The sequence below is a fragment of the Strix uralensis genome, chromosome 5 (assembly GCF_047716275.1).
Source record: "Strix uralensis isolate ZFMK-TIS-50842 chromosome 5, bStrUra1, whole genome shotgun sequence".
In the NCBI taxonomy this organism is placed as follows: Eukaryota; Metazoa; Chordata; class Aves; order Strigiformes; family Strigidae; genus Strix; species Strix uralensis.
This window is the reverse complement of record NC_133976.1, coordinates 2,199,719-2,225,258: the sequence shown is the minus strand read 5'-3', so window position 1 is coordinate 2,225,258 and position 25,540 is coordinate 2,199,719. Positions and strand designations below refer to the sequence as shown.

The 25,540-nt window shown below is 51.4% G+C and overlaps 1 protein-coding gene across 1 annotated transcript; it reads right to left on the bottom strand.

Annotated features, from left to right (window-relative positions):
* Positions 1–6,404: 6,404 nt before the first annotated feature.
* SLC35B4 (solute carrier family 35 member B4) lies at positions 6,405–24,139 on the bottom strand. The gene is made up of 10 exons (XM_074869673.1): positions 23,940–24,139; positions 18,957–19,070; positions 17,809–17,911; positions 16,626–16,675; positions 15,170–15,251; positions 13,710–13,770; positions 12,847–12,956; positions 12,570–12,645; positions 10,644–10,719; positions 6,405–9,760 (listed from the first exon to the last, which is right to left on the bottom strand). The coding sequence occupies exons 1-10, from the start codon at positions 24,014–24,016 to the stop codon at positions 9,514–9,516; spliced, it is 996 nt and encodes a 331-aa protein (XP_074725774.1). The 5' UTR covers positions 24,017–24,139; the 3' UTR covers positions 6,405–9,513.
* Positions 24,140–25,540: the final 1,401 nt, after the last annotated feature.

Genomic DNA, 25,540 nt, shown 5'->3' with positions numbered 1-25,540 from the left:
CTGTTTAATTTCCCTTTTTTAAATTAAACATTCAACATTCAATAAAATCAGTAACTGTGGTTGCTGCCTTGTGACTGCAAATGGCTTTCCCAGCCGGAGGATGTAGCTGCGCGCTTATCACACGGGCTGTGTCGGAGCCCTGTGTTACACACCAGTAAATCAAGGCAGAAATTCCAATGATTTGTGTTATCTCATGAGATTTTTTTTCCGGGATTCGGGTCAGAACCCAGGAGTCCTGCATCTCTGCTTGAACGCTGGGTCTTTGAGGTGAAGCTGAGAAGACTTTGCTTATGCGTGTGTTTTGGGAAGTCAAGGGCAGCTTTTTTATCCTGATTCCTCCCCCAGGCCAGTAGCAACATGGAAGGAGTTACAACACAGATGCTGCAGGACAAGGAGCTGCTGAATTAAGAAATGCCGGGCTCGTTAGACATAAGGGGATGGTGTTTTAATACAGACCTGTGCCTGAGAGAGAGGCTATGAAGTTTGCTAGCTAAAAGTTTGATGCGCAGCTCAGTGAAGATTTCCAGGGGCTGCAGAATAGGCCCATAAATAGCTGCTCCTGCGAATCTGCGGAGCATATCGCGTGCTGGAGGCAGAGATGCTACATGGATGATCACAGAGTGCACAGGCAGTCAGGGCAACCTGCTGCCGCCTTGGTAGAAGGTGAGAGAAGGAGATACGTAGTGCCTTGGATTCTCCAGTACCTGCTCCCCAAATTAATAGCTGCATTTTTAGAAAAAAGGGTGCAAAGTGGTTTGGTTTGGTTTGGTTTGGTACTCTGACCATCTCCCTGCCTCCCTCCACCACTAAACCCATTGCTATGAACTCTAGAAACCCCAGAAGCTAGAAACCACTGGTAGAGGCTTGACTTGCTGGTGAGACCACTGCAAATCCAGCAGCTGCACCTTTTTATTTTTTTAAGCATGTTCTGGAAGCAGATGGGGAATAGTTGCCGGTATTGACCAAAGGGCTGTTTATTTCTCTGCAGAGCACGCACATCCATTTCTAGAAGTACCTTCCTGCAGCACCACGTCATGTCCCAGCAGCGTCTGGCTGCCCCACTACCTCTGCCTGCTCCCTCGGGAGCTTGTCTAATTGAATATGCTGCATAATATGCTGCTAATTTGGCAGCTGTCAAAACCAATTATAATTTTTTTTAACAGTACCACGGTGGGGGTGAGGACAGTTGCCGCTCGGTGTGATTACACCAACTGCCCATGATTCTCTTTGCATCCTTGACTCAAGGGAGACCCAGTGAAGGGTTTGAAGGAGACCCAGTGGGTCTTTCCCTGGTCTCACCCCGCACTTCTACACCATAGCTTCAATAATTCCAGCCCTAAAAACTCCTTTGGGTCCCCCATGCATTTACCAGTTGTTACTTCCATCGCCAGTTGCGTTTGCAGTCGCATACCCTCTCCCCGTGGTCTGTGGGGTCGGAGCTCAAGCAGGAGCGCCTTGGTACAGAGTCAGCCCTGCAGCCCCAGTGCTCAGCCCCTGGGGTGCTCAGTACTGCAGACCCTGCCTAAGCTCTGCACTAAATCTTGCTTCTTGGCTGTACCCTTTCGGTAACCCTCACAAAATATTTCAAGCTTCTGAGATATTTTTTTCTGCCTCCTGTAAGGTGGAGGGAGAGGAACCGTTGTAGCTGAGGCTGAATTTCATTTTCCTGCAGGGAGGAGGAGGCGGCTCCGACATTTTTATCATTCATGCTTTTCCCCGCTCATACCTCAGAGCAAGTAGAAGCATGAAGGGGTAAATCAATGATGTCCATCACGGATGCATGAAGGCTCCACAGTGAAAAATCCCCCATGCTGAGGGTCCTTCCAGAGAAGAGATCTTCTCTTGAGACCCACATCTCAACATGTCATATGAGGAGCAGCTGAGGGAACTGGGGGGGGTTTATCTGGAGGAGGCTGAGGGGGACCTCATGGCCCTCTACAACTCCCTGAAAGGAGGGTGCAGAGAGGGGGGATGAGTCTCTTGAGCCAAGGAACCAGCGCCAGGACAAGAGGGAATGGCCTCAAGCTGCGCCAGGGCAGGGTCAGACTGGCTCTTAGGAAGGATTTCTTTGCAGAAGGGGTTGTTGGGCGTTGGAATGGGCTGCCCAGGGCAGGGGGGGTGTCCCCATCCCTGGAGGGGTTGAAGAGTCGGGTTGACCCAGCGCTGAGGGATCTGGTGGAGTTGGGAATGGTCAGGGTGAGGTTAATGGTTGGACTGGAGGATCTTCAAAGGCTTTTCCAACCGAGATGATTCTGTGATCTCCAGTGCTTTCCTGGCTGGTAACAGCACAGTGGCTCACAGCAGTTAGCCCCTGCCCGGAGTAGAGGTGGAGTGACATCCTAAATCCTCCTGCAGAAGGATGGTTTCCCAGCTGTTGGAGACTTCGTGGGGTTCAAAAGCAGCCAGGAGTGGTATTCCTTGCATTAATCCCACGCTTGGCCTTCCGTTAGTCAGCTGTGGGGACTATGAAGAACCACAGTCCTCTCCTCCTCTTCTCTCACTTGATTTTTGGTTGACTCCGAGTGTTGCACTCCACCTTCCTCCAAGGCAAGGCACAACGCAGCGCTCCCCACCCCCAGTGCCTGCGTTCTGTGAGATCACACCCAGCTGGTGGGATCTCAGGCCCTCTGAAACATGGCCAGGGCGTGACTGCACACCCTCCCGACTGACTGGACTCGAGGAGCCACGGTGTCTTCCAGGCTCTCGGAATGGAGATCTACCAACAAGCCAACAGTCTTGTTGGTAGACAGAGCAGGTTGGGGTATTTCTTCCTCTTCTCAAGAGTTGAAGCAGCCACCAGCACAGCAGGAATGATGCTCTCGGGACTGCTTCCTCCCCTCCTGTCCTGATAGAAGACATCTCTGCTTTTTTTAGGTCCCTTTGCAATGCTGACTTTCTCTGCAGCAGTTCATGTGTCACCAGGTGTCACAACTGTGTGACAGAATCTACTTTTTGCCCTCTGAAGAGGGGACCAAGCTACCAGCCCAGGGGCTGTTTCCACCCAGGCAATTTTTACCACCCAGGGTCTTTCTGGTGGCCCAAAGCAGCTGAACATGAACCAGCAGTGTGCTCAGGTGGCCAAGAAAGCCAACGGCATCCTGGCTTGTATTAGAAATAGCGTGACCAGCAGAAGCAGGGAGGTGATAGTCCCCCTGTGCTCTGCACTGGTGAGGCCACACCTGGAGTGTTGTGTCCAGTTTTGGGCACCTCAATACGAGAGAGATCTCGAGGGCCTGGAGCGAGGGCAGAGGAGGGCAACGAGCTGGGGAAGGGCCTGGAGAATAAATCCTGTGAGGAGAGATTGAAGGAGCTGGGACTGTTCAGTGTGAGGAGGAGAAGGCTGAGGGGAGACCTCATCACTCTCTACAGCTCCCTGAAAGGACATTGTAGAGAGGTTGGTGCTGGTCTCTTCTCCCAGGGAATTAGTGACAGAACAAGAGGGAACGGCTTTAAACTGCAACAGGGGAGGTTCAGACTGGGCATGAGGAAAAAATGTTTCCCAGAAAGAGTGGTCAGACAGTGGAATAGGCTGCCCAGGGAGGTAGTGTAGGGGAGAACTTTGTAGAGTCGGGCTGATGGTTGGACTCGATGATCCCAAGGGTCTTTTCCAACCTGAATGATTCTGGGATACTGTGATTAACCCCTCGTCTTGGTGTGCACGACCACAGGCATCTTCCCAGCAGAGACAATGTCACCTGCCTCTCCCCTGGCCTCTCCCCAGCACCTCCTACATGTGAAATGGGGCCGTGATGCTCCTGCTTTGCCTCCTCCCTCTCAGCCTGGAAAGGTGTAAATTAACTGTCCCCTTGCCCTGTGCTGAGGTCCTTTGGTCAATGCAGGGTCAGTGCATCCATCTTCCAGCTGCTCAGGGAGAGAGGGGGAGCGAAGGGTGAAAGCCAGCTGGTTATAACTGTAGGGAAGTGGAAAAGTAATAATAAATAGTAAAAATTTCCAGCAAACTTTGGAGAGCTTTCAAAGAAGGAAGGGTGCCATCAGAGATCTGTTAGCCTCGGCTACGCTTGAGGGAAAAAAAAAAAAGGTTCTGTATCCTCTGAGCTCTTCCCCTCCCAGATTTCCCCCATCAATAAATCCCACCTTCTTGCCCTCTTGGGCTCCAACTGCTGATTTACGATTGTTATAATGAAAGATGCTGAACAGAAATGAACTCTGTGGCTCCAAGTGATTTACAGAGACATCTTTATCCCTCTATTGCCCCGCTCATTTAATTTAGTAGCAGGAGCAAGTTTTTTACACCTTGGAAGTGACAGGGATTTCATCGTGTTTCCCAAAGGAGTTCAAGGCTTTTGCTCTCGCTTTAATAAAAAAAAAATATCCCTTGTTTCTCTCTGACCCACCATGGTGAGCCAGGCTGCGATGTGCTGAGGAAAGATTGAAAGCGTTCATAGAATCAGAGAGTAATTTGGGTTGGAAGAGGCCTTTAAAGATTATCCAGTTCCACCCCCGCCCCCCTGCCACAGGCAGGGACACCTTCCACTAGCCCAGGTTGCCCAAAGCCCCGTCCAACCTGGCCTTGAACCCTTCCAGGGAGGGGGCAGCCACAGCTTCTCTGGGTAACCTGTGCCAGGGCCTCACCACCCTCACAGGGAACAATTTCTTCCTTAGATCTCATCTAAATCTCCCCTCTGTCAGTTTAAAACCGTTCCCCCTTGTCCTATCCCTCCCCCCTGATGACGAGTCCCTCCCCCCTTTCCTGTAGCCCCTTTCAGTCCTGGGAGGCCGCTCTAAGGTCTCCCTGGAGCCTTCTCTTCTCCAGCTGAACCCCCCAACTCTCTCAGCCTGTCCTCACAGGGGGGTGCTCCAGCCCCCCGAGCATCTTCGTGGCCTCCTCTGGCCCCACTCGAGCAGGTCCATGTCCTTCTGCTGTTGGTGCCCCCAGAGCTGGACCCAGCACTGCAGGGGGGTCTCATGAGAGCGGAGCAGAGGGGGAGAATCCCCCCCCCTCGCCCTGCTGCCCACACTGCTCTGGGTGCAGCCCAGCACACGGGTGGCTTTCTGCGCTGCCAGCACACATTGCTGGCTCAAAGGCAGTTTTCCATCCACCACCCCCCCCAAGTCCTTCTCTGCAGGGCTGAAGATATTAGATTGCTGAAGATATTAAACAGTGCTGGTCCCAGTATGGACCCCCGAGGGACACCACTCATCACTGATCTCCATCTGGCCATTGAGCTGTTGACCACTACCTTCTGGATTAGACCATCCAACTAATTCCTCATCCACCAAACAGTCCACCCATGAAATCTCCAATTTAGAGAGAAGGATGTTGTAGCGAACAGTGTCAAGTCCTTACAGAATTCCACATAGACGACACCCATAGATCTTGCCTTGTCCATTGACGTTGTCATTCCATCATAGAAGGCCACAAGGTTGGTCAGGAAGGATTTGCCCTTGGTGCAGCCACACTGGCTGTCTTGAATCCCCTCCCTGCCCTCCATGTGCCTTAGCACAGCTTCTAGGAGCATCTGTTCCATGAGCTTCCCAGGCACAGAGGTGAGGCTGACAGGTTGGTCGTTCCCAGGGCCCTCCTTTCTACCCTTTTTAAAAATGGGTGCAATGTTTCCCTTTTTCCAGTCACCAGGAACTTCCCCTGACTGCCAGAACTTTTCAGATCACAGAATCCTCTAGGTTGGAAAAGCCCTTGAAGATCCTCCAGTCCAACCATGAACCTCACCCTGACCATTCCCAACTCCACCAGATCCCTCAGCGCTGGGTCAACCCGACTCTTCAACCCCTCCAGGGATGGGGACTCCCCCCCTGCCCTGGGCAGCCCATTCCAACGCCCAACAACCCCTTCTGCAAAGAAATCCTTCCTAAGAGCCAGTCTGACCCTGCCCTGGCGCAGCTTGAGGCCATTCCCTCTTGGCCTGGCGCTTGTTACTTCATTAAGGAGACTCATCCCCATCTCTCTCTTCACTGGTTTAGTTGCATTTGCTTTGTGCATTCACTGTCAGCCACTGTGACCCAGGAGAAGGAGAGGGGCAGGTGGGATTTGAGAAAAGCAACTTCTCACCTCGTGGCCACAGCCAGAGGGTAATGTCAGGCTGGATCAGAGCAGACGGGGACGTGCTTTCTGGGTAGGAGAGCCTGGCTTTGCCGGGCAGTGTTGACAAGCCCTGGAGGGCATGTCTGGGGAGCTGTGGGTCCAGCCCTCCATGGGTCCAACCCCCTGTGGGTCCAGGATTGGGGGTGTGGGACTCTCCAGTGCAGTGGAGGCAGGGAAAAGAGGTGGTTGGGTCTTTCCCTCAAACCCCAGCAAGGCCAAGTCTTTCCTACCTTCTCTCATACTAAAGCAGGAGAAATTGTGTGATTTCAGAGCCTCATTCACTTTCCAGTCACCAGCAGCTGATTACCAGTAGCAAAGCATGAAAGAAAAAACAAGGCCAACATACTCTGAAGAGGACACACATTTATTTTGTTTTTAAAAAAAAACAACAACAAAAATACCACCCTAAATCCAACCAGCCAACCCAAAAGCTCTGCAGATCCAGAACACTGCTCAAAAAGTATTTTGGCTCACCCACTTTTCCAACCTCTGTGCTAAAAAGTATGTGCTACTATCTCAACAGCAAACATTAAAACCAAACAAATCAGTAGCCCCATTTTTTTGGGGGGGAGCCCTGGATTCAAATACTAGTTTTGGCTAACGGGGCCTTTCTGCTTGGACCTTTCCTCCAGCTCACAACTGGGCAAGCTCACCCGCTCTCCTACAGCCGGAAGGGAATCGCTGCCACTTCTGCGACGCTCTAACAGTTATAAATATTGAGAAACACAGAGATCACACTGTAAAGTTAAAAAAAAAATACCCCTGACAACAACAAATAATAACCCATCATTGACACCTGATTCCAGCGAAGGACCGAGTACAGCACATGGTTAAAAAAAAGAGGAACCCCGACATCCCCAGACCTACCAGCATCACACAGGAATGGGAGACAACATGCAATTTCCTCACTACCAAGAGCAAGTGGGCTATGTACAGTATGTTACACGCACTCAGGCACCTGCTCAGCTATTGCTTTGCTCAATCCCCACCCCAGGCCGCAGCCGCCGCGGCCACCCGACAGCAGTTACAGCTCCCGCTGCCCAGCCGGGCTCCTGCCCTCAGCCTAGGGTTACACCCGTGAGTTTGAAGCTTCGATGAACCCCACCAGTTCATCCCTGATGCTTCCGCGCTGATATTTGTGTTGCCTACCTCCCTGTCTCAGCTGAAGCTCCAAGTATCTTTGAAGATCCAGATGAGGGATAAAGGTTTTGCCTCTCTCTGGGTCCTTCCTGGAGCCTGTGCAAACAGCTGGAAGTGAGAGCTGACCTGCATTAGGAAACAGTCTCTCCATCTACAAAATCCTTGGAAATATCCCACGTCTGACACTCAAAATACAAGAGGGTTTTTTTTCAGGCTCAGGGAAAATCAAAACCAGAAGGGAAAACTCTGCAGCATCCCAGGCAGGAGCGAGCTGCAGGTCCCATCAGCATCATACTGGCTCTGCTTGGGTTGGAATTAACTTCTTCCATAGTGGCCCCTATGGTGCTGGGCTTTGGATTTGTGGCTAAAAGAGCGTTGGCAACACCAGTTGGACACACCAGTGTTTCAGCGTGTGCACAGCCTCAAGGTGTTTCCTTTTATCCCACTTCGGCCCCCACTGATGATTAGGCCATGGGTGGGCAAGAAGCTGGGAAGGGGCACAGCTGGGACAACTGATGCAGATAAAAATCAGCAATAAAAAGGGATGGAAAGGTGTTTTTTGGGAAGGTGGCCATTGCTCAGGGACTGGCTGGGCACGGAGGGTGGGTGGCTGCATCACTTGGGGGTCTTTTCCCCTTCCTCTTTCCTTTGCTGTGAAACCACCTTTATCTCTACTCTAAACCATCTTTATTCACCCATTTTCTTGGCTTTGCTCTTATTCCCCGCTCCCCGGTTGCACTGTGGAGGTCAGTGAGCGAGCAGCCATGAGCCGGCCGGGGTTAACCCACCACAAGGCCAGGTTTAATGTTGGAGGGGTTGTAAACACTGAGGCTGGAAGCCATCGGGATGTTGGGTGGAGGAATAACGGAGATCATCCTTGGCTAAGCTTGATGTGAATCAGGTTGATGTTGCTGGATACCCCAATTATCACAGCTGAGCGGGAACAGTATCAGGATGACAAAAACAAGGTGCTCCAGGAAAAACGAGGCAGCACAAAACATCTCCCTGCGGCACTGAGACCGAGCCAAGGCTGCACGCTAACCCTGGCTCTGCCCAACACTGAGCTGTTCCTAGAAGAGCTGCAGCTGCTGCTCCTCACCTTGCTGGGAGACACACGCATGGGGACACCCCCTCAGAGCTCCCAAAGGCCGCTCCTGCCCCCGGTGACAGGTGACGCTAAGGGACACCGGCCCTGCGCCAGGTGGATGCTGCTACGATGCACAGAAATGCCACGAGAGAAGCTGATGCCCAAGGGGTGGGAGAAGGGGAAAAGTGAAGGGAGAGGAAGCGCAGACCCTCCCTCAGCAGCAGAAATAAGCTCAGCTCTAGTGGCCCTTCTTAAGCTTCTTGGCAACACCTGACCCCTGAGGTTGGGCTGGATCTGTGGCACCACAGGCGCGTTGGGGCTCAGCACAGTTCGCTGCAGCTGGAAGCCCACTGAACACGCTTGTCACGAGGGAAGAAGTGGGAAGCAACTGAAAAGTGCCCTGCACCGAGGGCCTAAGGAAAGCAGGAGGAACCCACAATACCCTCCGCCTCCTGAAGTATCAGGGCAATGTCTGAGGACTCAGCGAAGCCTCAACAGCACTTCAGCATCTCCCTGAGAAGGCTGCGAAGGTGACACAGTGGCACCCGTAGCATCACCCCTTTTTGGTTTCCTCAGGCTCCCACCTAGGCCCTGCTACTACTGATGGGGGCTTGGTGACTTGGGAATCAGCCCCCTGAGCCATTCCCCAGTGGAGGATCTACTGGGCAGACTGGAGGGCTCCTGCTACAGGTGTATCTGACACCACTCCAGCACAGGTGGTAGGATCAGGCAACAGGGACTCAGGTTAACAGCCAGGCCCGGCATTTCCAGTGTAACTAACTGCACAAACAGCAGTTCCCCGGGGCTCAGCCACCTTCCACAGCCACCTGGACATTAAAGGACGGCACCAAAGAGGCTCAGGGTACAGTTCATCAAAGCCGGGAGGAGTGGACAACAGCACCACACCAAGGTTGGGCTCCTAAGAGAACTGGGTCAGCTTTTACATGACTTAAAAAGGGTTATTCAAAAAAAAAAAAAACAAAACAGGGGGAGAAGTTGGAAGCAAAAGGGATTGCATAAAAAAAAATGCAACCTTGCAAAAATAACCGTATCGCCTCTCCGTGATCCGTTTCAGGTCGGTTCCCAGCAGTGGCTCCACGTTTCCCAGGAGCTTGGCACAGCCAGCACCTCCCCTGTGTTATAAAAACAACCCCCCTCTGGGGGATTCCCTGCTGCTCTGCTCTATAAAACAATTAAAAAGGTCCCTGCAGAGAGTCCCTGGCTGTTATTCCTCCTTCGGCCTCTTCCTCCAGCGGGCCAGGAAGGGCCCGAGGCTGTTCCACACCTCCGTGTACATGAGAGTCCCCACAAAGACGAAGGCGGTTCCCAGCCAGTGCCAGGCCGTGAAGGGATTACGAAAGTAGAGGATGGAGAAGATGAGGCTGACGAACTTGCGCAGCGTCACCACCAGCGTGACGGTGAGGGAGGTGCATTCCGTGGTGAGGATGAAGACGCCTCGGATGCAGACGTATCTGGGGGGGAGTGGAGGTAAGGGGACATTGGGGCCGGAGAGGGAGGACACCTGGGCAGGCCTTTGGGAATGCAAAAGGGAGCCCCAGTTTGGTTACAGAGGGAATAAAATTCCCTTCTCCTCACATCGGCATTTCTCCAGCTATGAACAGCTTCACTACAAACGCTAGGGACACCCCAAATCTTCCAGACTTCCCCCAAGCTCGCTCTGGGGCTGGTGTATTGTCAAAAGGTTAATGGGGTGCAGCGTTTACAGTCCCTGCCATGGAGCCAAGGGAAGCTAAAATCAGACTTCTTCGATTATACCCACCAGAATTTCCCTGTCCCTCCCAAGGGGGCACAGGAAAGGCAGATTAAAAGAGGGGGGTTTCATGGAGGAGCATGAGCAGCTGCAGAGCACAGCGCTCTCCAACACTGAGAGGAAAAAGGCAGGAGGGCCTTGGACTGAAGGGTCTCTTTCTTGAGGGGCTTCTTTAGACTTTCAGAGCTGTCCTCACTGCCTGGAAGATGCCACACACTGATACATTACAAATAGCTCCTCATCTGTCCCTTCTACTGAGAACTGGCTACCAAAACCATCATGAGTTTACACCAACCAGCCTGCCCCTGGGGAGGTGGTGGCAGATTTCAGCCACCCTGGAAATAACATAAGCCCCAGCTTAAATTCCACTCTATATTTTCCAAGAGGTGGTGGCCAGGTGGTTCAGCCACCCTGGAAAATAAATTTTAAGTCCCAGGTTAAATTTCAATTTTCCAAGAGTTCCATGAACATCAACTCCCAAACGCAGGGAAGGCTCCAAGGACATGGCACCCCCACCCCAGTCCTCCTGTCCCACCCCGCTGCCATCTCCGCGGCGTGTCTCAAGCTGAATTTTTAAAGGATACTGAGTGATGACGTTCATGAGGAGGTAGAACCACATGATTGGCAGGGTCAGCCCGATCACTGGGATCTGGAACGGCTCTGCGGGGAGAAAGAACGGAGTGAGGTCACTGCCCTGCTGAGGCTTAAAGAAGATGCAAGGAGGGGTGTCTCTCTCCCGTCCTGGACTGACACTGCAGCTTTGGGAGGCAAATGCTGCACAAGGCAGACTGAGGTGTGGGCACATTTCGCTTTTCACAGAATCCTCTAGTTTGGAAAAGCCCTTGAAGCTCCTTCAGTCCAACCATGAACCTCACACTGACCGTTCCCAACTCCACCAGATCCCTCAGCGCTGGGTCAACCTGACTCTTCAACCCCTCCAGGGATGGGGACTCCCCCCCTGCCCTGGGCAGCCCATTCCAACGCCCAACAACCCCTTCTGCAAAGAAATCCTTCCGAAGAGCCAGTCTGACCCTGCCCTGGCGCAGCTTGAGGCCATTCCCTCTTGGCCTGCCGCTGGTTCCTTGGCTCAAGAGACTCATCCCCCGTCTCTGCACCCTCCTTCCAGGGAGTTGCAGAGGGCCATGAGGTCTCCCCTCAGCCTCCTCTTCTCCACACTAAACCCCCCCAGGTCCCTCAGCCGCTCCCCATCAGACCTGTGCTCCAGACCCTGCACCAGCTCCGTTGCCCTTCTCTGGACACGCTCGAGTCATTCAATGGCCTTTTTGGAGTGAGGGGCCCAAAACTGAACCCACTCATCGAGGGGCAGCCTCACCAGTGCCGAGCACAGGGGTCAGATCCCTTCCCTGTCCCTGCTGACCACGCTATTGGTGATACAAGCCAGGATGCCATTGGCCTTCTTGGCCACCTGGGCACACTGCTGGCTCATTATCAATCCCCCCCAGGTCCCTCTCTGACTGGCAGCTCTCCAGCCACTCCTCCCCAAGCCTGTAGCGCTGCTGGGGGTTGTTGTGGCCAAAGTGCAGAAAACATTTACTGTGGTAAATGACAAATACAAGAAAGTCTGCACGTGTTTCTGCTTGGACTTCCGTAGGGAAGAAAGAAAGACAGAAGAAGTAGGAGAAGGAAAAAAAAAAGACACTAAAAGAAAAGCTCTGTCTTGCTTTCTCCTATCAGGGCTGTCCTACCGTTAAAACTGGATTAACCAACTGCACGGCTCCGAGAGGCTGACAGCACAAGCAAGGCAAAGCCTGCGTAGCACCAGCAGAACAAAAGCCAACAGGTCAGTGTTTACACCTGTGGTTGAGTATTTGGCCCTGTTATTCCCATTTTTGAACTCTCACATTCCTTTCCCCAGGGATCACCTCACTCTTTCCTTGGGAGAGGTGCAGCGCGCTAGAAATATTTTGTAATGATATTAATGAACCGGTTAAAGTGATCCATGCATGCAAACAATCCCCCTACTCAGAGGGGATTAGAGAACCAGCAAACCTATTCAGCAAAGGTCCCTGCAGTTTCACAAGATCGGGGATATAGGAAGCCTGGTGAATTTTACTACTAAACTTAAGGAGATGTATAGCTCAAGGTGGATGGATGAGCAATCTTGCTGGGCCCAATAAAGTGTAGGCAGGTGCATTTAATGAGAAACTTGGGCTTGAACCACATTGATCCAAACAGTAACTCAGGGCTCAGCTTTGCCAGCTGCTGTGGCACCAGCTGAACGCTCAGCGGCACACGGCCAGGCCCTCAGCAATCACCACTCGTCCCAGCACGCTGGCGTCTGGCCCAGTGGCAGGTAAAGGCTGGACAATGTCCTCAAGACAGCGTGGGGTTTTTTTTTTTTGGCTTTCTATCAAATCTGAAAGTTCAAAGGGCTTGAATATCCCAAGACAGCAGCCTGACACACACAACTGCTGGACTGAAAGCTTCTGACAGCGTTTTCCAGAGTACAGAAAGGTACGAGGGCAAGGATGGGTCTGTGCAACACTTACCAGACTGGCTGAAGAGGACAGCATGGTGGTAGATGTTGGGGGCAAGGAGGAGAAAGCCAGGGAGTGGTAACGCGTGCTGGAGAGAAAAGTAAAGACAGATGTTAAACAGCTGACGTACTTCTCATCCTGGGAAAGCAGCCTCACTGGCTGAGAGCACACTCCTCACTGCTCCAGCCTTGCAGCGTGGGATCCTTTGAGTACAGGGTGGGAGGGGAAGCGACTCTCTAAGCAGCTCTATCTACCCAGTAAAAGCCACAGAAAAGCCACGGTGACTTACATTGTAAAAAAGAGCCTCTTTGGAGTGTTTTCCAAACTGCTTGTACAGCGTCTCCTGGAAAATCCCCATCCTGGCAGACATGAGGAGGGCGAAGGTGAGTGCAGCAATACCTGGAACAGAAGCACAGCCTTGCAACACTGCTCAAGCGGGGCAGAGCTCGAGTCAACCGGCTTGAAGACTCCCACAATTTGGCTTTCAGTGAAGAAAGTCAAAACGTACAGACTTGATAAGAAAACTGATAATGGTCTTGGGGACACAGGTATCTTGTTACGATGGCTGAGATGCCAAGAGACATCTGAACACCTCTTAAAAAGAGACTCAGCGCTGGCACGCGGAGTTGGTGGGATACCAGGGATGCAGCCATTTGCCACTACTGACACGACATCAATCCCAGGTTCCAGGAAAAGCCACCAACAGATCTAGGCTGGAGGTATAAAAATAGACTCAAGACTTGAAATACTGTGCTGAATGAACACTTGAACCAGCTACAGCTCCTCTCCCTCTCTGCAGCATATCCCACAGCATCAGGTAGGGCTGCTTTTGCAAACAGAAATCCAGAAGATTATCTGCAAACATGCAGGACTGTGGTCTCATTCTGTCACTAAGCCGCTGCCTCACAGAAACCCCTCAGGTGCCGTATTTAACCTGTTGGCCAAAGGAAGAGCATCTCCTTGCGCAAAGCTGCTAATGAGCGCCACAAAACCCCGTTCTTTGCAAATCAACGTCCACCAGATGTTCAGCAAAACTTAACCTCAGCGCAGGGGCTCCCACCACAGTCTGCTCTGCACAACCCACACGGCCAAGGCCATCAGAGAGCTGCATCTTGCCGGTATCCCAGCAAGGCCAGGATGGCACTCACATACCCAGCAGCCACCACAAGAAAACCTGGAGTCCGTCCTCTTCATTTAAGCTGGAGTCAGATGCCTGGTGGAGGGAGACACAACACAGTCACCATGAGCTACCACATCCCTGCAGCTCATTCGCACCTGCCTGTACCTCACTCCTGGGTTGTGTGTTGTGTTCTAAGCAAGCCCATAAAGCAAAGACTGCCCAAGGTCTCACATTCTCCAGAGTTGCTTCCCTGACTGAACAGAGATGGTAGCAACTACAACACGCTTTGCTTTCCACTCTGCTTCAGGGAACGCACCAGCTTCCAGCAAAAATTGTGAATGTCTGATCAAGAAAGTAGCTTTTTGGAAAGAAATGCCCTAGCTTGGCGAGAGATCGAACTCTTCGAGCAGAAAAATAATCAGTACTACTTAGAAAACTCCCACAGACAGCCCATTGGCAGGCACCTCCATCCCCATCTCAGACGGGGAAGTGTGCAGGAAAGAACAAGGGCTCTGGTCAAGCCCCAGTCAGGTACTAAAACCAGGGCTCTGGCTCACGGTCAAGAAATGGAGGAAACCAAGCCTGTAGATGCTGTTAGCTGAGGGGAAAACTCTAAGTAGCATGAGTTGGCTCAGCTCTTTTTTGCTGTGGTTTAGGGCAAATTAGATTACTGACCTCTGCCACAACTATCCATACTATACCAAAACCCCATGCCTGCTGAGAGTTTATCTGGATTAATACAGAGCAAGGCTACATAGCACAGACCTTCCTCAGACATTCAGAGAGTATCAAAAGCAATTAAATGATGGGGGACTTGGAGGTTTGACAGCCCTGTTTCATCTCCAATCTCTCAGAGTTGGATTAAGTGCAACCAATTTTTACTTGACCACCACTTTATGCCATTTTTCTGTCTTCAGTTGACAAGATCAGGCTGTGGGTGCTGACCCAAGAAAAGCTCAAATCAGTGTTACACATGGATTTTCTTCACTCCCTCTGTTCTCCAAATATATGCACTTTTATTTCAAGGGTCATAGAAAGTCACATTGGATGACAACAGGTCTGGAAAAATGTAGCCTGAAAGCCGACAATCTCTTCTGGGATAAAAAGAGCAAAGACTTAAGATGGCTGAGTTTTGTTTAAGATTCACCTGCTCCTAACTGCAACACATCACAGTAAGGGCATAGTAAGGGCTTCTAGCTGTTATCTCTGCAGCAAAAAAATAATGGTTTATTCTCAGCAAAAAGCAACCTGAACATGTTAAAAGGCATCTGTAATTAAGTTAAACCACACAAGTGTGTGTGCATCCCTTCCCTCCAAACGAAGGAAAAATGAGACCAGAACAAGGGCTTTCAGGGAGGAGGTTTAGAGCTAGGAGACATCTTGTCCCTCCATTAACAGTCAGGCAAAGGGAATTTCTGATGAAGGTGCTGACAGCAGCTCCTCCTGTCAATAAGGTTCACAGCTATGACCTCAGGCCCTTTCCAAGCCTTACCACTTGCTTTGCAGACATGAAAGTGCAGGTAAAGATCCCCACGGACACCAGGGCTATGGACGTGTATTTAGATACGCTGTATCTGCACAGGGGAGAAGAGAGATGTCAGTGACCTGGCCCAGCCTCACGTTGTTCATATACTGCTCCCTTGCATTGAATTTTGCTCCATTACACCAGTGTGAACTTGGGGTGATGGGCACGTACCCACTACCTAACGCTGGACGTTGGTGGGAGGGAAGGCCAACTTCTTCCAACTGCAAAAAAACAGAAGCATTTGGACCAAGATCTCCTTGCCCATGGCAAAAGATCCCTCTCAGGCCAAAGCCAGCGTGGATCTCTGCATAGCAATGGATGGGGATGGGCCCACACTGGTCCAACAGCCAGACCCCAAGCAGCTGGGAGGACCCTCCTGTCCTTGATGTCTTTGCCCACTGCGGTGGGTCGACCCCAGCCAGCAGCCAAGCACCTGCACAGCCGCTCACTCATTCCCCCAACCTCACAGAATCCCAGAATCATCTCGGTTGGAAAAGACCTTGAAGATCCTCCAGTCCAACCATGAACCTCACCCTGACCGTTCCCAACTCCACCAGATCCCTCAGCGCTGGGTCAACCCGACTCTTCAACCCCTCCAGGGATGGGGACTCCCCCCATGCCCTGGGCAGCCCATTCCAATGCCCAACAACCCCTTCTGCAAAGAAATCCTTCCTTAGCCAGTCTAAACAGAGAAAACTCGTGGGTTGAGCTAAAGGGTTTAATAGGTGAGGGGGGAAAAAAACTAACAAAAATAATGCAAAGGCAATCACTCACCACCTCCCACAAGCACAGCCATCTTGGAGACCAACTCTCCCCTACCCCCTTCCTCCTCTAACCTGGTTTCTACTGCACGACGTCATCTGGTGTAGAAAACCCCTTTGGCCATTTTGGGTCAGTTGTCCCAACTGTGGCCCCTCTCAGCTTCTTGTCCACCCCCAGCCTACTGACTGGGGGGCAGAGGGGGAAAAACAGAGAGCCCTGACACTGCGTAAGCACTGTTCAGCAACAGCCGAAACATCAGTGTGCTATCAACGCTGTTTTAGTCACAAATCCCAAACACACCACCATGAGAATAGTTAAAGGAGAAAGTTAACTCCATCCCAGGCAGACCCAGTACACCCACCATCAGGAGCAGTGCCAGCCTCACAGAAGTAAGAGAAAAGAAAAGAGCTAACACAGAAGGCTGCAGTCATGTGTAAAATCTCTCTTTTCAGTCCATGCTTGCCTTGAATGAAGGAATGAGGGGTGGTGGAAATGCAGAAAAGGGAACTATTCCAGCCTCTAGTCCAGGCACAACCTCTGTGCCCCAGTTTCCCCATCAGTAAAACAAGAATACTTAACAGGAAAGGGGAAGGCACTAAACACCAGTCAGGATTAAGTCAATGGCAAAGCATTCTCTGATGATATGAGGCTTGTGATTTACCTTTTCTTCAAAATGATGATACCTAGAGCCATGCTTGCTATGAGAGAGCCCTGGGAAAGAGGAGAGAGGAGGAGAAAAAGAAAACAGAAGGTCAGTATGACAAAATTCCCTGGACTGGGACGCCTGCCCCAGAGAAACACCACGAACTCAATACAACTGATGCCAAAACACCAACAGAAATACCAGAACAGGATCAGGGAGATTGACAGGGTGGGGAAAGTCCACTTCAGCTAGGAGGAGGGGAGAAGTTGAGCTGGGTGGGTTGGGAACAAAGATACTCGGACAAACAGGGTACGAAGATCTCCTGGCCAGTGGGCCTCCCCTTTTTTTGGCCCACCCATGACACTGAGTGCATGCTACAGACCAGAACGTGGCCAAATCACTGTGTTTTTTTAATTTGGAACAGGAGTACGGCCCATAGATTGACTGCAGGGCTGCAATACAAGAACCATCCCTCACGGTTAGTGCGGGACAGAGCTCTTAGACTGTTGCCTAGTCTTCTTCTTTTTAACTTCTCCTGACTTGAGGTATCTCAACCCCATGATGTGTTGTGGGAGAACAGCCCCCGCTCAGCAGATCTGCCCAGCAGATTTTGTTATTCCCAACAACTGGGGCTCCATTTTCTTTGGTTTTAACAGATGTTTTAGCCTGACACTCATCTACACTTAAGTGTAGATGCATTTTAATAGCACTTTCCAAAGCAAAGACCTATGCTGTAACAGTGCAGGTGGAACTAGGCCAAATCCATGCTCTCTGAGCTGCGGAGTTTAACCAAGACACCTACACTAGGACATGAACCACTTGGTGTAGCTGTGTGGTGGAAGGGAAAGCTGGGACGCTCTGGCCAGCAATTCAGCTTATCCAGGGCCGACAGCCAGAGTGTGGGCTTGGTTTTGTCACTGTTACTTCCCCAACCACCTCTGGAAATAGGAAGCCTGTTCGAGCCTCAGTTTTCCCATCTGTTCATTCAGTTGAACTTTAATAATCAACACCGTGAAAGTGAGAATTGAAGCTGAGCCTTCAGAGCAAGGTTGCTCTCCTCACAAGTTTAATATTTGCACAGGGTTTTGGTACCCATAGGGAAAGAGAGGGTGGCAGAACACATGCACCAGGGACAGCGCTTGCAGAGGTGATGGGAAGAGATGGCACATGAGGAGGAAAAGGATGGTATGACAGTACTCACTGATCTGAAGATCATGTGCAGCGGCATGGCAATATTTAAGTTCAGGGCATAGTTATTCACCACACTGACAGTGAAAAACATAGCCACCATGATGAAGTAGTACCTGAAACACAAACACACACACCAAAAAAAGCTGACAGCTGTGCATGAACCGCCCTGGGATGATGGGAGACACCTTGGGAACAGATTACGGGTTGCAAGGAAAGGTCTGGGGCTGAGCAGGAGCCCACCCAGCTCTTGGGTCTGTGCCAAGGACTAACAAGGAGATCAATTCACTTTGGATGTAGCAGGGAAGTCCTTCGAACAGGAAACAGGCTGACCTGCACTGGCTCAGCCTGTGCTAATCCCAGAAGCAAAGGGGAACTGAGGATACCCCAGTGGGAATCTTTTAGCATGGACTTCCTCCAGACCCCTCTTTCCTATGGACAGTGGCATAAGACAAGGCTTGATTTGAGGGGATTCATTTTCTGCCAGCAGGTATCGCTACCCTGAGTGGAAGGAGAAAACATTCAAATCCAGGCTTAACACCTCCACGGTTCTACACCGAAGCTAGAGAGCCTCCCACAAATTGAAGTTCCTCGCTGTGACGCAGCCATGAATGGCACTAAACTTGCCCTCAACTTTCTGTCATGAGGATCTCTGTCCCGAGCACTCAGCACAGCACTCTGTTTTGCCACGGGCTAGGCAGTCTGCTAAGGAACCTCACAAAACCTCCTCACTTCGCTACAGCCACTGAGGGCCAGGAAGGAGAGCATGAACATGTCAGGCCATTGCCAGGACAAGACCAGCCCTGATGGAGAAATGCAAAAGTGAATTTGGCCAGGTTTCCAGTAAATTTGTCCCTCCCACGCCCATTGTATCAAGCTCCAGAGAGACAGCAAGCTTTTCAAACACAGCAAACTCTTAACTGTGTAAAACATTGCCCTGTTTCTTGGACAGGAAAGTATCTGATGGCAATTTCCTATTAAGAATTCTCAATAAACAAGGAGCTTGTATTTTATCAGGCATGACAGGTTCTCAATGTGGCTTCGCAAATTCTGCAGGATGGATGGGATTTAGACAGGATAAATGGATAAGCCATTTTATTAAACACTTCTTGAGATAATAGATCAATTTGTGCCTAGCAAAAGCGTTCAGATCAACTGTACCTTATTGGTATGGCTGGCCTCTTCCTCCCAAAGTTGGCTTCGAAGATAAAGCCTTCCACAGCGATAAATAGGAACTGGGAGAATGTCACTATGTTCCCACATCCTGGAAACTGCCTGCAGGCAGGGAGAAGAAAGACTAAGCATAAGAACAATGCCATGGAGAACAAACACTGCACTGGGCTCCAAGAAAAAGAGCCTCATCATCCCAGAGTGAGCATCAACCTGGAGGGGCTTTATCGCTTTATCTGTCCAGGTTCTCACGCTGCCTTTGTTAAACACTTCCCTGCAAGTATTTACTCACCTGTACTTGTAGATACTTGTGCAGCAATCCCTTCCTCAAACATTTCCAAAGAAGAAATGAGCAGCCACCCTGTCATGGGGCACATGGTGAATGGGATCAGGAAATGAAAGAGGAAATTGGTCGCATCTCACAGGTCTGTATAACATCCCACCGGGGTATAGGATCTGAATGAGCAACATCAAGCACTGACATAACCAAACTGAAGCTGGATCTCCCTCTTTCTCATGGGGAAGTGATTTTGACAGGGCTCTCTCCCTACCTACAAGCTGCTGTGTTTGCTAGAGGTCAGGTGAAACGATGAGTCCACCCAGGAGGAAGGCAGCAGCATTTCCAACAGCCCTTAGTTCCACCGCATGAGGGAAGGGCCGAGGTCAGGTCCGTGTCTGCAGAGCAAGGCGTAGCGTCCGTGGTCCTGCTTGTACCCCATCCCCAGAGCATGTGAACATGAGCTCAGACCTGCTTTCAGTTTACTCAGCAAGCTTTAGCTCTCTGCCCTCCTGCGTTTGCCGGATGCCAAGAGGTTGGCTGTAGGTTCAAGAAGGAACCTACAACAGCTCATCATGGGAGCCCAAAAAGGTGGTGGCATTAAATGCCACGTGACAGGCAAGCCAGGGAGCTTGCTAACACGGCACATGCTTTGCACTGAAGTTTTCAAACTCCACAAGTTATCGAAAGCCACAAAAGTCAGACCTTGAAAATGAGCTCCTCTTAGCTGAGCATCTTTGTCCTCCCAGACAGACCCAGGCACTGCAGTTATCGCTACCTTTGTAGCGGAAATGACACCACCTTTGAGCAAACCCACCTTGTGTGATTATTCTGAGGGAAGAGGAATTGCACACAAGGGCAAGACAGCCCGTAACAGCCTGACATTAAACAAACACTCCCTGCACACTGCTCACCCATTCCTAGCAGACATGTCTGCTGCAGACACTGCCTCCTTCCTAAGAAGCTTACAGGGAGCAGGAGAGGATTTCCTGGGAGGCACAGAGTCAGGTGCAGGCTCAGAGGAGGCCGTGACATATCAGATAATCGGAAAGCTCGCTGTTATTTGCAGTGGGAGACAGAAAATTTGAGCAAGTACTTCCCCTTTCTCTGGTGCAAAACAGAAACCGAGGCCAAGGACTTGATGGAGAAGCTGCAGGCCACCGAGTCCTGATCCCCACCCTGCTACACAAGCACGCAGCTTGCTCACACAACACGCCGTCACAAGTAGGTAGAGACTGGGCTGACACAGTTTTGCAGCATGCAAGCTGAGAGATGCACTGGAGAACAGGAATAACCAAGCTGTCTCCCTGGTAGCAGAGCCAAAGGCCCAGTCTCCTCCAAAAAAACCTCCTCTGTCACCGCTGCAGCAGTGCTCTGGTTAATGCAGAGCTGGCACGTGGTTGCCACCAAACAGGACCTGGAAAGGCCACCTTCTACCTGCATTTTTCACCGGGTAGGCACTAGCCTGAGCTCCTCCCCTCTACCCACCTGCCAGTATTCACATTTTTCAGAGCTTAATTGTCTGTGAGACTTCAACCCCTGCTGTGCAATGAGGTTAAGAGGTTCAAAAGTTAATTGGGGGAAGAGAAGAGAAACTGATTCGGTGACAGAGGCCAGGCTCCAGGACTGTAAACGTTATCTCTGTAGGGGAATACAAAGCAAGTGGAAACTTGGAATAAACCAAAACTGTTTCCATGCACTAGACTTTGTTTCCTCCCAGTTCACAGACCCTTGCATTCAGTCACTTGCTGTACATATGACCTCACATTATCAGTAAAGTGTTGACACAGGTTATGTGTTGACTGGTAATAAAAAGACAAACAAACAAACAAAACCCTCCAAGGCTGCATCTGCCCATGCCTTTGACTCACAAACCTAACATACTGATAGACCTAAAAGAAGCGACAAGAAGGCTGGATATATCAACCAAAGATCTGCTTTAGCTGTAGGCAACTGATAGACAGTCCTCCAGAAGCAATGCAGAAACACTACGATGAAAGTGTCACCCTGCCTCCTAGGATGGAATTGCCTGGGCTGTTAAGTGTCTAGCAGCCCTAGCAGATGGTGGGATGAAACAGCCCGAGCGGGGCTCTGTCATGTCAGCAGAACACAAACAGGCCAGCCCAATTTCTGCACATCAGTTTGGGGCACTCAGACCGAGTTCAGTGCATCCAAATCACTTCTCCAAGGAAAATTTCCGCGCATCACTGCAGAAGACTCCACATTTCATAAGGAATGGCTTCAACGGCCCGTGCAGAAGAGCAACCTCCCCACTGGCACCATACAGCGAAGAAACCCCGTTGAGATCTACTACACAGAGCCTCAACTGTTTTTACAGGGAAGGCACCTCACAAGGACACAGCTTCAGAAGGCGAAGAGCAGATGATGGGCTTTCTAACCAGGCCTGTATGTACACTGCACACAGAGCTTTGGCATCACAGCTCAAAGACAGACCTCCCCAGGTCAACTAGGAAGGGACACCAGCAGAACAGGTCGGGTTGCTCCAAACATGGGTAGATGGGATGAACTTGATGGCGTTTCCTGCCCTGTCCAGGCCTCCTTCTGTTATTCAGACAGGAGTTTCTTTAACTTGCTCTTGAAAACATCCAACGAGGAGCTTCCCTGCTCTCTCTCTTACAAATCTACTTCACTACATTGAGGGAGCAAACCTGGGTTTTTTTGGCCTGCTTTACATCCCTTTCATAGCATTTTAAGCCCCTTATTTCTTGTTCTGCCTCCAGAGCCCAGCAGAAGTATTTATCTCTTCTTCTCCGCAGCTGTTCTCCACACATTTAAAGTCTTTTGTCTGTCCTCAGGCATCTCTAGACTAAACAGCTCTCATTCCTTTACTCTGTCCTCATAAATCCTGAGCAAATTTCTTCCAATCACCTTTGTTATTCCTCACTGGACTATCAATCTGGTCACTGCCTTTTCCTGTGATCCTGTTCCAGGACTTTGCTTGTTATGGGAAGATTCATCTTCAGGAGGGACTTTTCCCTTCAGGTAACACCAAGGCACAAAGAAATAACCAGTGTTGCGCCGATTTAGGGACCAAAGGTGGAGGGCAAGTGAGGGGACAGGAACTGAGCTGTTAAGAACAGGGGAATTTCTAAAGTGGATGAGCAGCAATGCTTAAGAGAAGCTTGTGTGTGAAAAGCAGCTTTTCCTTGATGTCTGCAATTGGACTTCTTGGGATTTGCTGCTCAAAATTCTTTCTGGGGCTTAGACACCTAATTTAGTCTTTGAACAGGGCCAAATGGCTCAGTTTTGTTTTAAGGTCTGGCTGGAGGAGACACAAGCCAAGTGGCAAATGCAAGAAGCCAGATCCAAAGCTCTCCACCTCGAAGGGACCCATTTCTCCATCCTCACCAATGCTGCAGCACAAGCCAGGCAGGAAACACAGAGGTTAGAGTAATCCCCAAGACAACTCGCTAGGCAAGGTCTCTGCCTCCAGTAACTGCTTCTTGATTTATCCAGGGATTGCTGAGTGATTGTGCAACCCTGTGTTAAGTACCTGCCTCCTGATCTCCCACTTCAAAGCAAATATCCCCACCGCTGGCTTACAGAGTCAGGCTCTCTTCTACACTCCCTTTTTCTCTTAAGAATCTGGGATGATAACGGGTGGGGAGGAAGTAAGGGCAGGTTTTAACTACCTGTTTCAAAAGCCTGGGCATGATTGAAGATAGTACTGAATGGTCAGGGGATGCAGCTCCACACCAACTTAGTATGATTGTAGACACAGAACCAGTTCAGTCATGTTCTCCCAGTCAGGTCTAGCTCTTTTGCCTTCACAGCTTGCTGACCAGCCCTGAAAACAAATCCAACAGACCACCACCTTTTCCAAGCCACACCAGCCTTCCTCCATAAGGGTGAGGAAGATGACGCAGTGCTCAGATATACCCCAAATGTCAGCCCTCCTCTCTCTGCAACCTGGCAATTCCCCTTCGCTCCAAGTGCCACAAAGGACTCTTTGCCCTCATCCCGTTGGCTTTGCAGCCGCGTGACACTGCCAAAGATCACATTTCCAGAAGGATGATGTTCCCTCGGCCCTGCCTGCTGTCCCTGGGAACCCTTAGCCAGCTCCTGCATGTCTTCTCCATGGGATTTCAGCTGTTACTTGTACGAGGCGCTGGGATCAGTGGTGGGGATGCTTTAGGGCCAGACTGATGCAGTGGTCCCTGTGCGAGCAGAGAGATTCCCAGTGTCTGGGCAGGATACCGAAGCAACCCATGATAGGACCAGACTGGGCCCAAGCCAAGGGGGACAGCCCCAAAAAAACCCACAAACCCATCAGACGGTGCCACAACAAGGCCAGGGCCTGGCGATCCACACTCGGGCTCCTCCTGGCACCTTGATGAGGAGCCCCGGGGCCTGAGGCTGCCCCTCAAGCTGTGAGGGGGGGCCCGTCCACCCCGCCGGGGCTGCAGACCCCCTCAGAGCCGGCCCTAGGCTGGGTGCCAGCCCTGGGTCCCCCCTCGGCAGCCCCCCCATCACTCCAAATCCCCACACACCACCTCCCCTCCTCCAATCTCCTGGAGACCCCCTGGGCGCCGCTGCCGCTTCCTCCCCTCACAAGTCCTGAAGCCGGCGGGGGAGACCCTGTGGCCCCCAGCCCCGGGGCCCCTCACCCGACCCCCGATCCCATTCCTGCCCTCAACCCCTCCTTCTGCCCCCAAAGCCTCTCCCCGGCTCCGCACCTGGCCAGCAGCTCCAGGAACACCACGTTGCTACAGCAGCCGCCGAACACCAACCCCACAGCCACGGCCGGGTGCATGGCGTCGCCCCAAGCAGCCAGGCGGCCTCCCGGGCCGCCACCGCATCCCGCTCCCGGGCCCCGACCCCGCTCCCAGCCCCGGCCCTGCCACCCCCGCTTCCTCCCGGGCGCCGGTAGTTCGCTCCCCGCCCGCCGCCCGTTCACCGATACCGCCGCAGCTCCAAGGACGGGACTACAACTCCCGGCGGCCCCCGCGCCGCTTCACCGCAGTCCCCTCAGGCAGTGCCGTCCCGCGGGGCATGATGGGAGTTGTAGTTCCGCGGGGGGGCGTAATGGCGGCGCGGGGCCTTGGCGCTGAGGTGGCGCGAGGAGAAGGCGGGGGGGGGGGCGGGGGGAACGCCCCTCAAACGCCGCTTTCCCGCTGAGAAACAGCCGCTAATTGCCTTTTTGGGTTTAGATAATGAAATTATGGCTCTGATGTGAAATCGAGCTTGACTGAGGCCTGTGGTAGAGCCTCCTGGGAGGTTCTCCCATGCTCTCCGGGCTACAGGCAAGCCCCACTGCAACCCCTGTCAATGGCACCGTGATGGTGTCAGAAACGGATACCTAGGCAGCAAAACTGGGTCTGAAAAGCAATTGTGTGCTCGGAAGGAGATGAGGGCAACAAGGAGGGCCTGGGAAGGAGAAAAGGGAGGAAAAGGTGCACAAATGGTGGCATTGGGGTGGCTTGGGGACCGTGTGGGTTCGACAGCACCAGCAGCCGCCCGCCGCTTCACAGGGGGAGATGGAGGAAAAAATAACCAGTTCAGAGCGATGGACGAGGTGGTATTTCTGGCCATAAGCCTGCACACGTCGAGGTGGGAGAGAAGGGCCCTGCGGTGCTGGAGATTGGGTGAGAGGGTTATTGGTGTGGGGACAAACTGCAGCCAGAGGTGCTGCGCCAACACCGTCTGCAATGGTGTATTTATTAATTTGCCTTCCTGAGTGGGTACTTTGGCTTCTCTTGTCAGGATGAAGACAGTGTCATGTCAGTCACGCTAAAAACATGAATTAAAGCAGCACAACCACTCCAAGGATGCAGCCCTGACATGTGGACTCTTCAGACTGGTGTGGCCTTACGGTAGGGCTTAATGCAGTGTCTATGGCATCTTCAGTTTTATTTTGTTCCTATTAGATTATGTTGGTGTCTTGTTACTCCTTATCCCTGTGTCCTAGAGTGGTTTTTTGCATTCTTGCAGTTCGAGCAATTCATATTTTCTGCTGTTAACGTATCAGACAGAGGTAAAGCATCTTCTTTTCTAAAGTTATGTGGTGTGCCTTGATAAGTGTCTGTCAGTGCTGTCTTTCTGTCCCAGCATCTGTCCGTAATCAATAGAAGCCATATTGATAAAAAAGTGGGATTTTCATGCTGTGGATATTTCATTTTGGTTTTAATAAAGTTTTGATCTGAATCAGACCCAAATCTTTCTCTCTTTTTTTTTCTCTTTAAATACCACAAGTGTGAAATCCCATGAGCACATTGCAAAGAACTGTGGTGAGTCCAAAAATGAAGCACTTCTCTTTATGATTTCCAGCTCTTCAGGG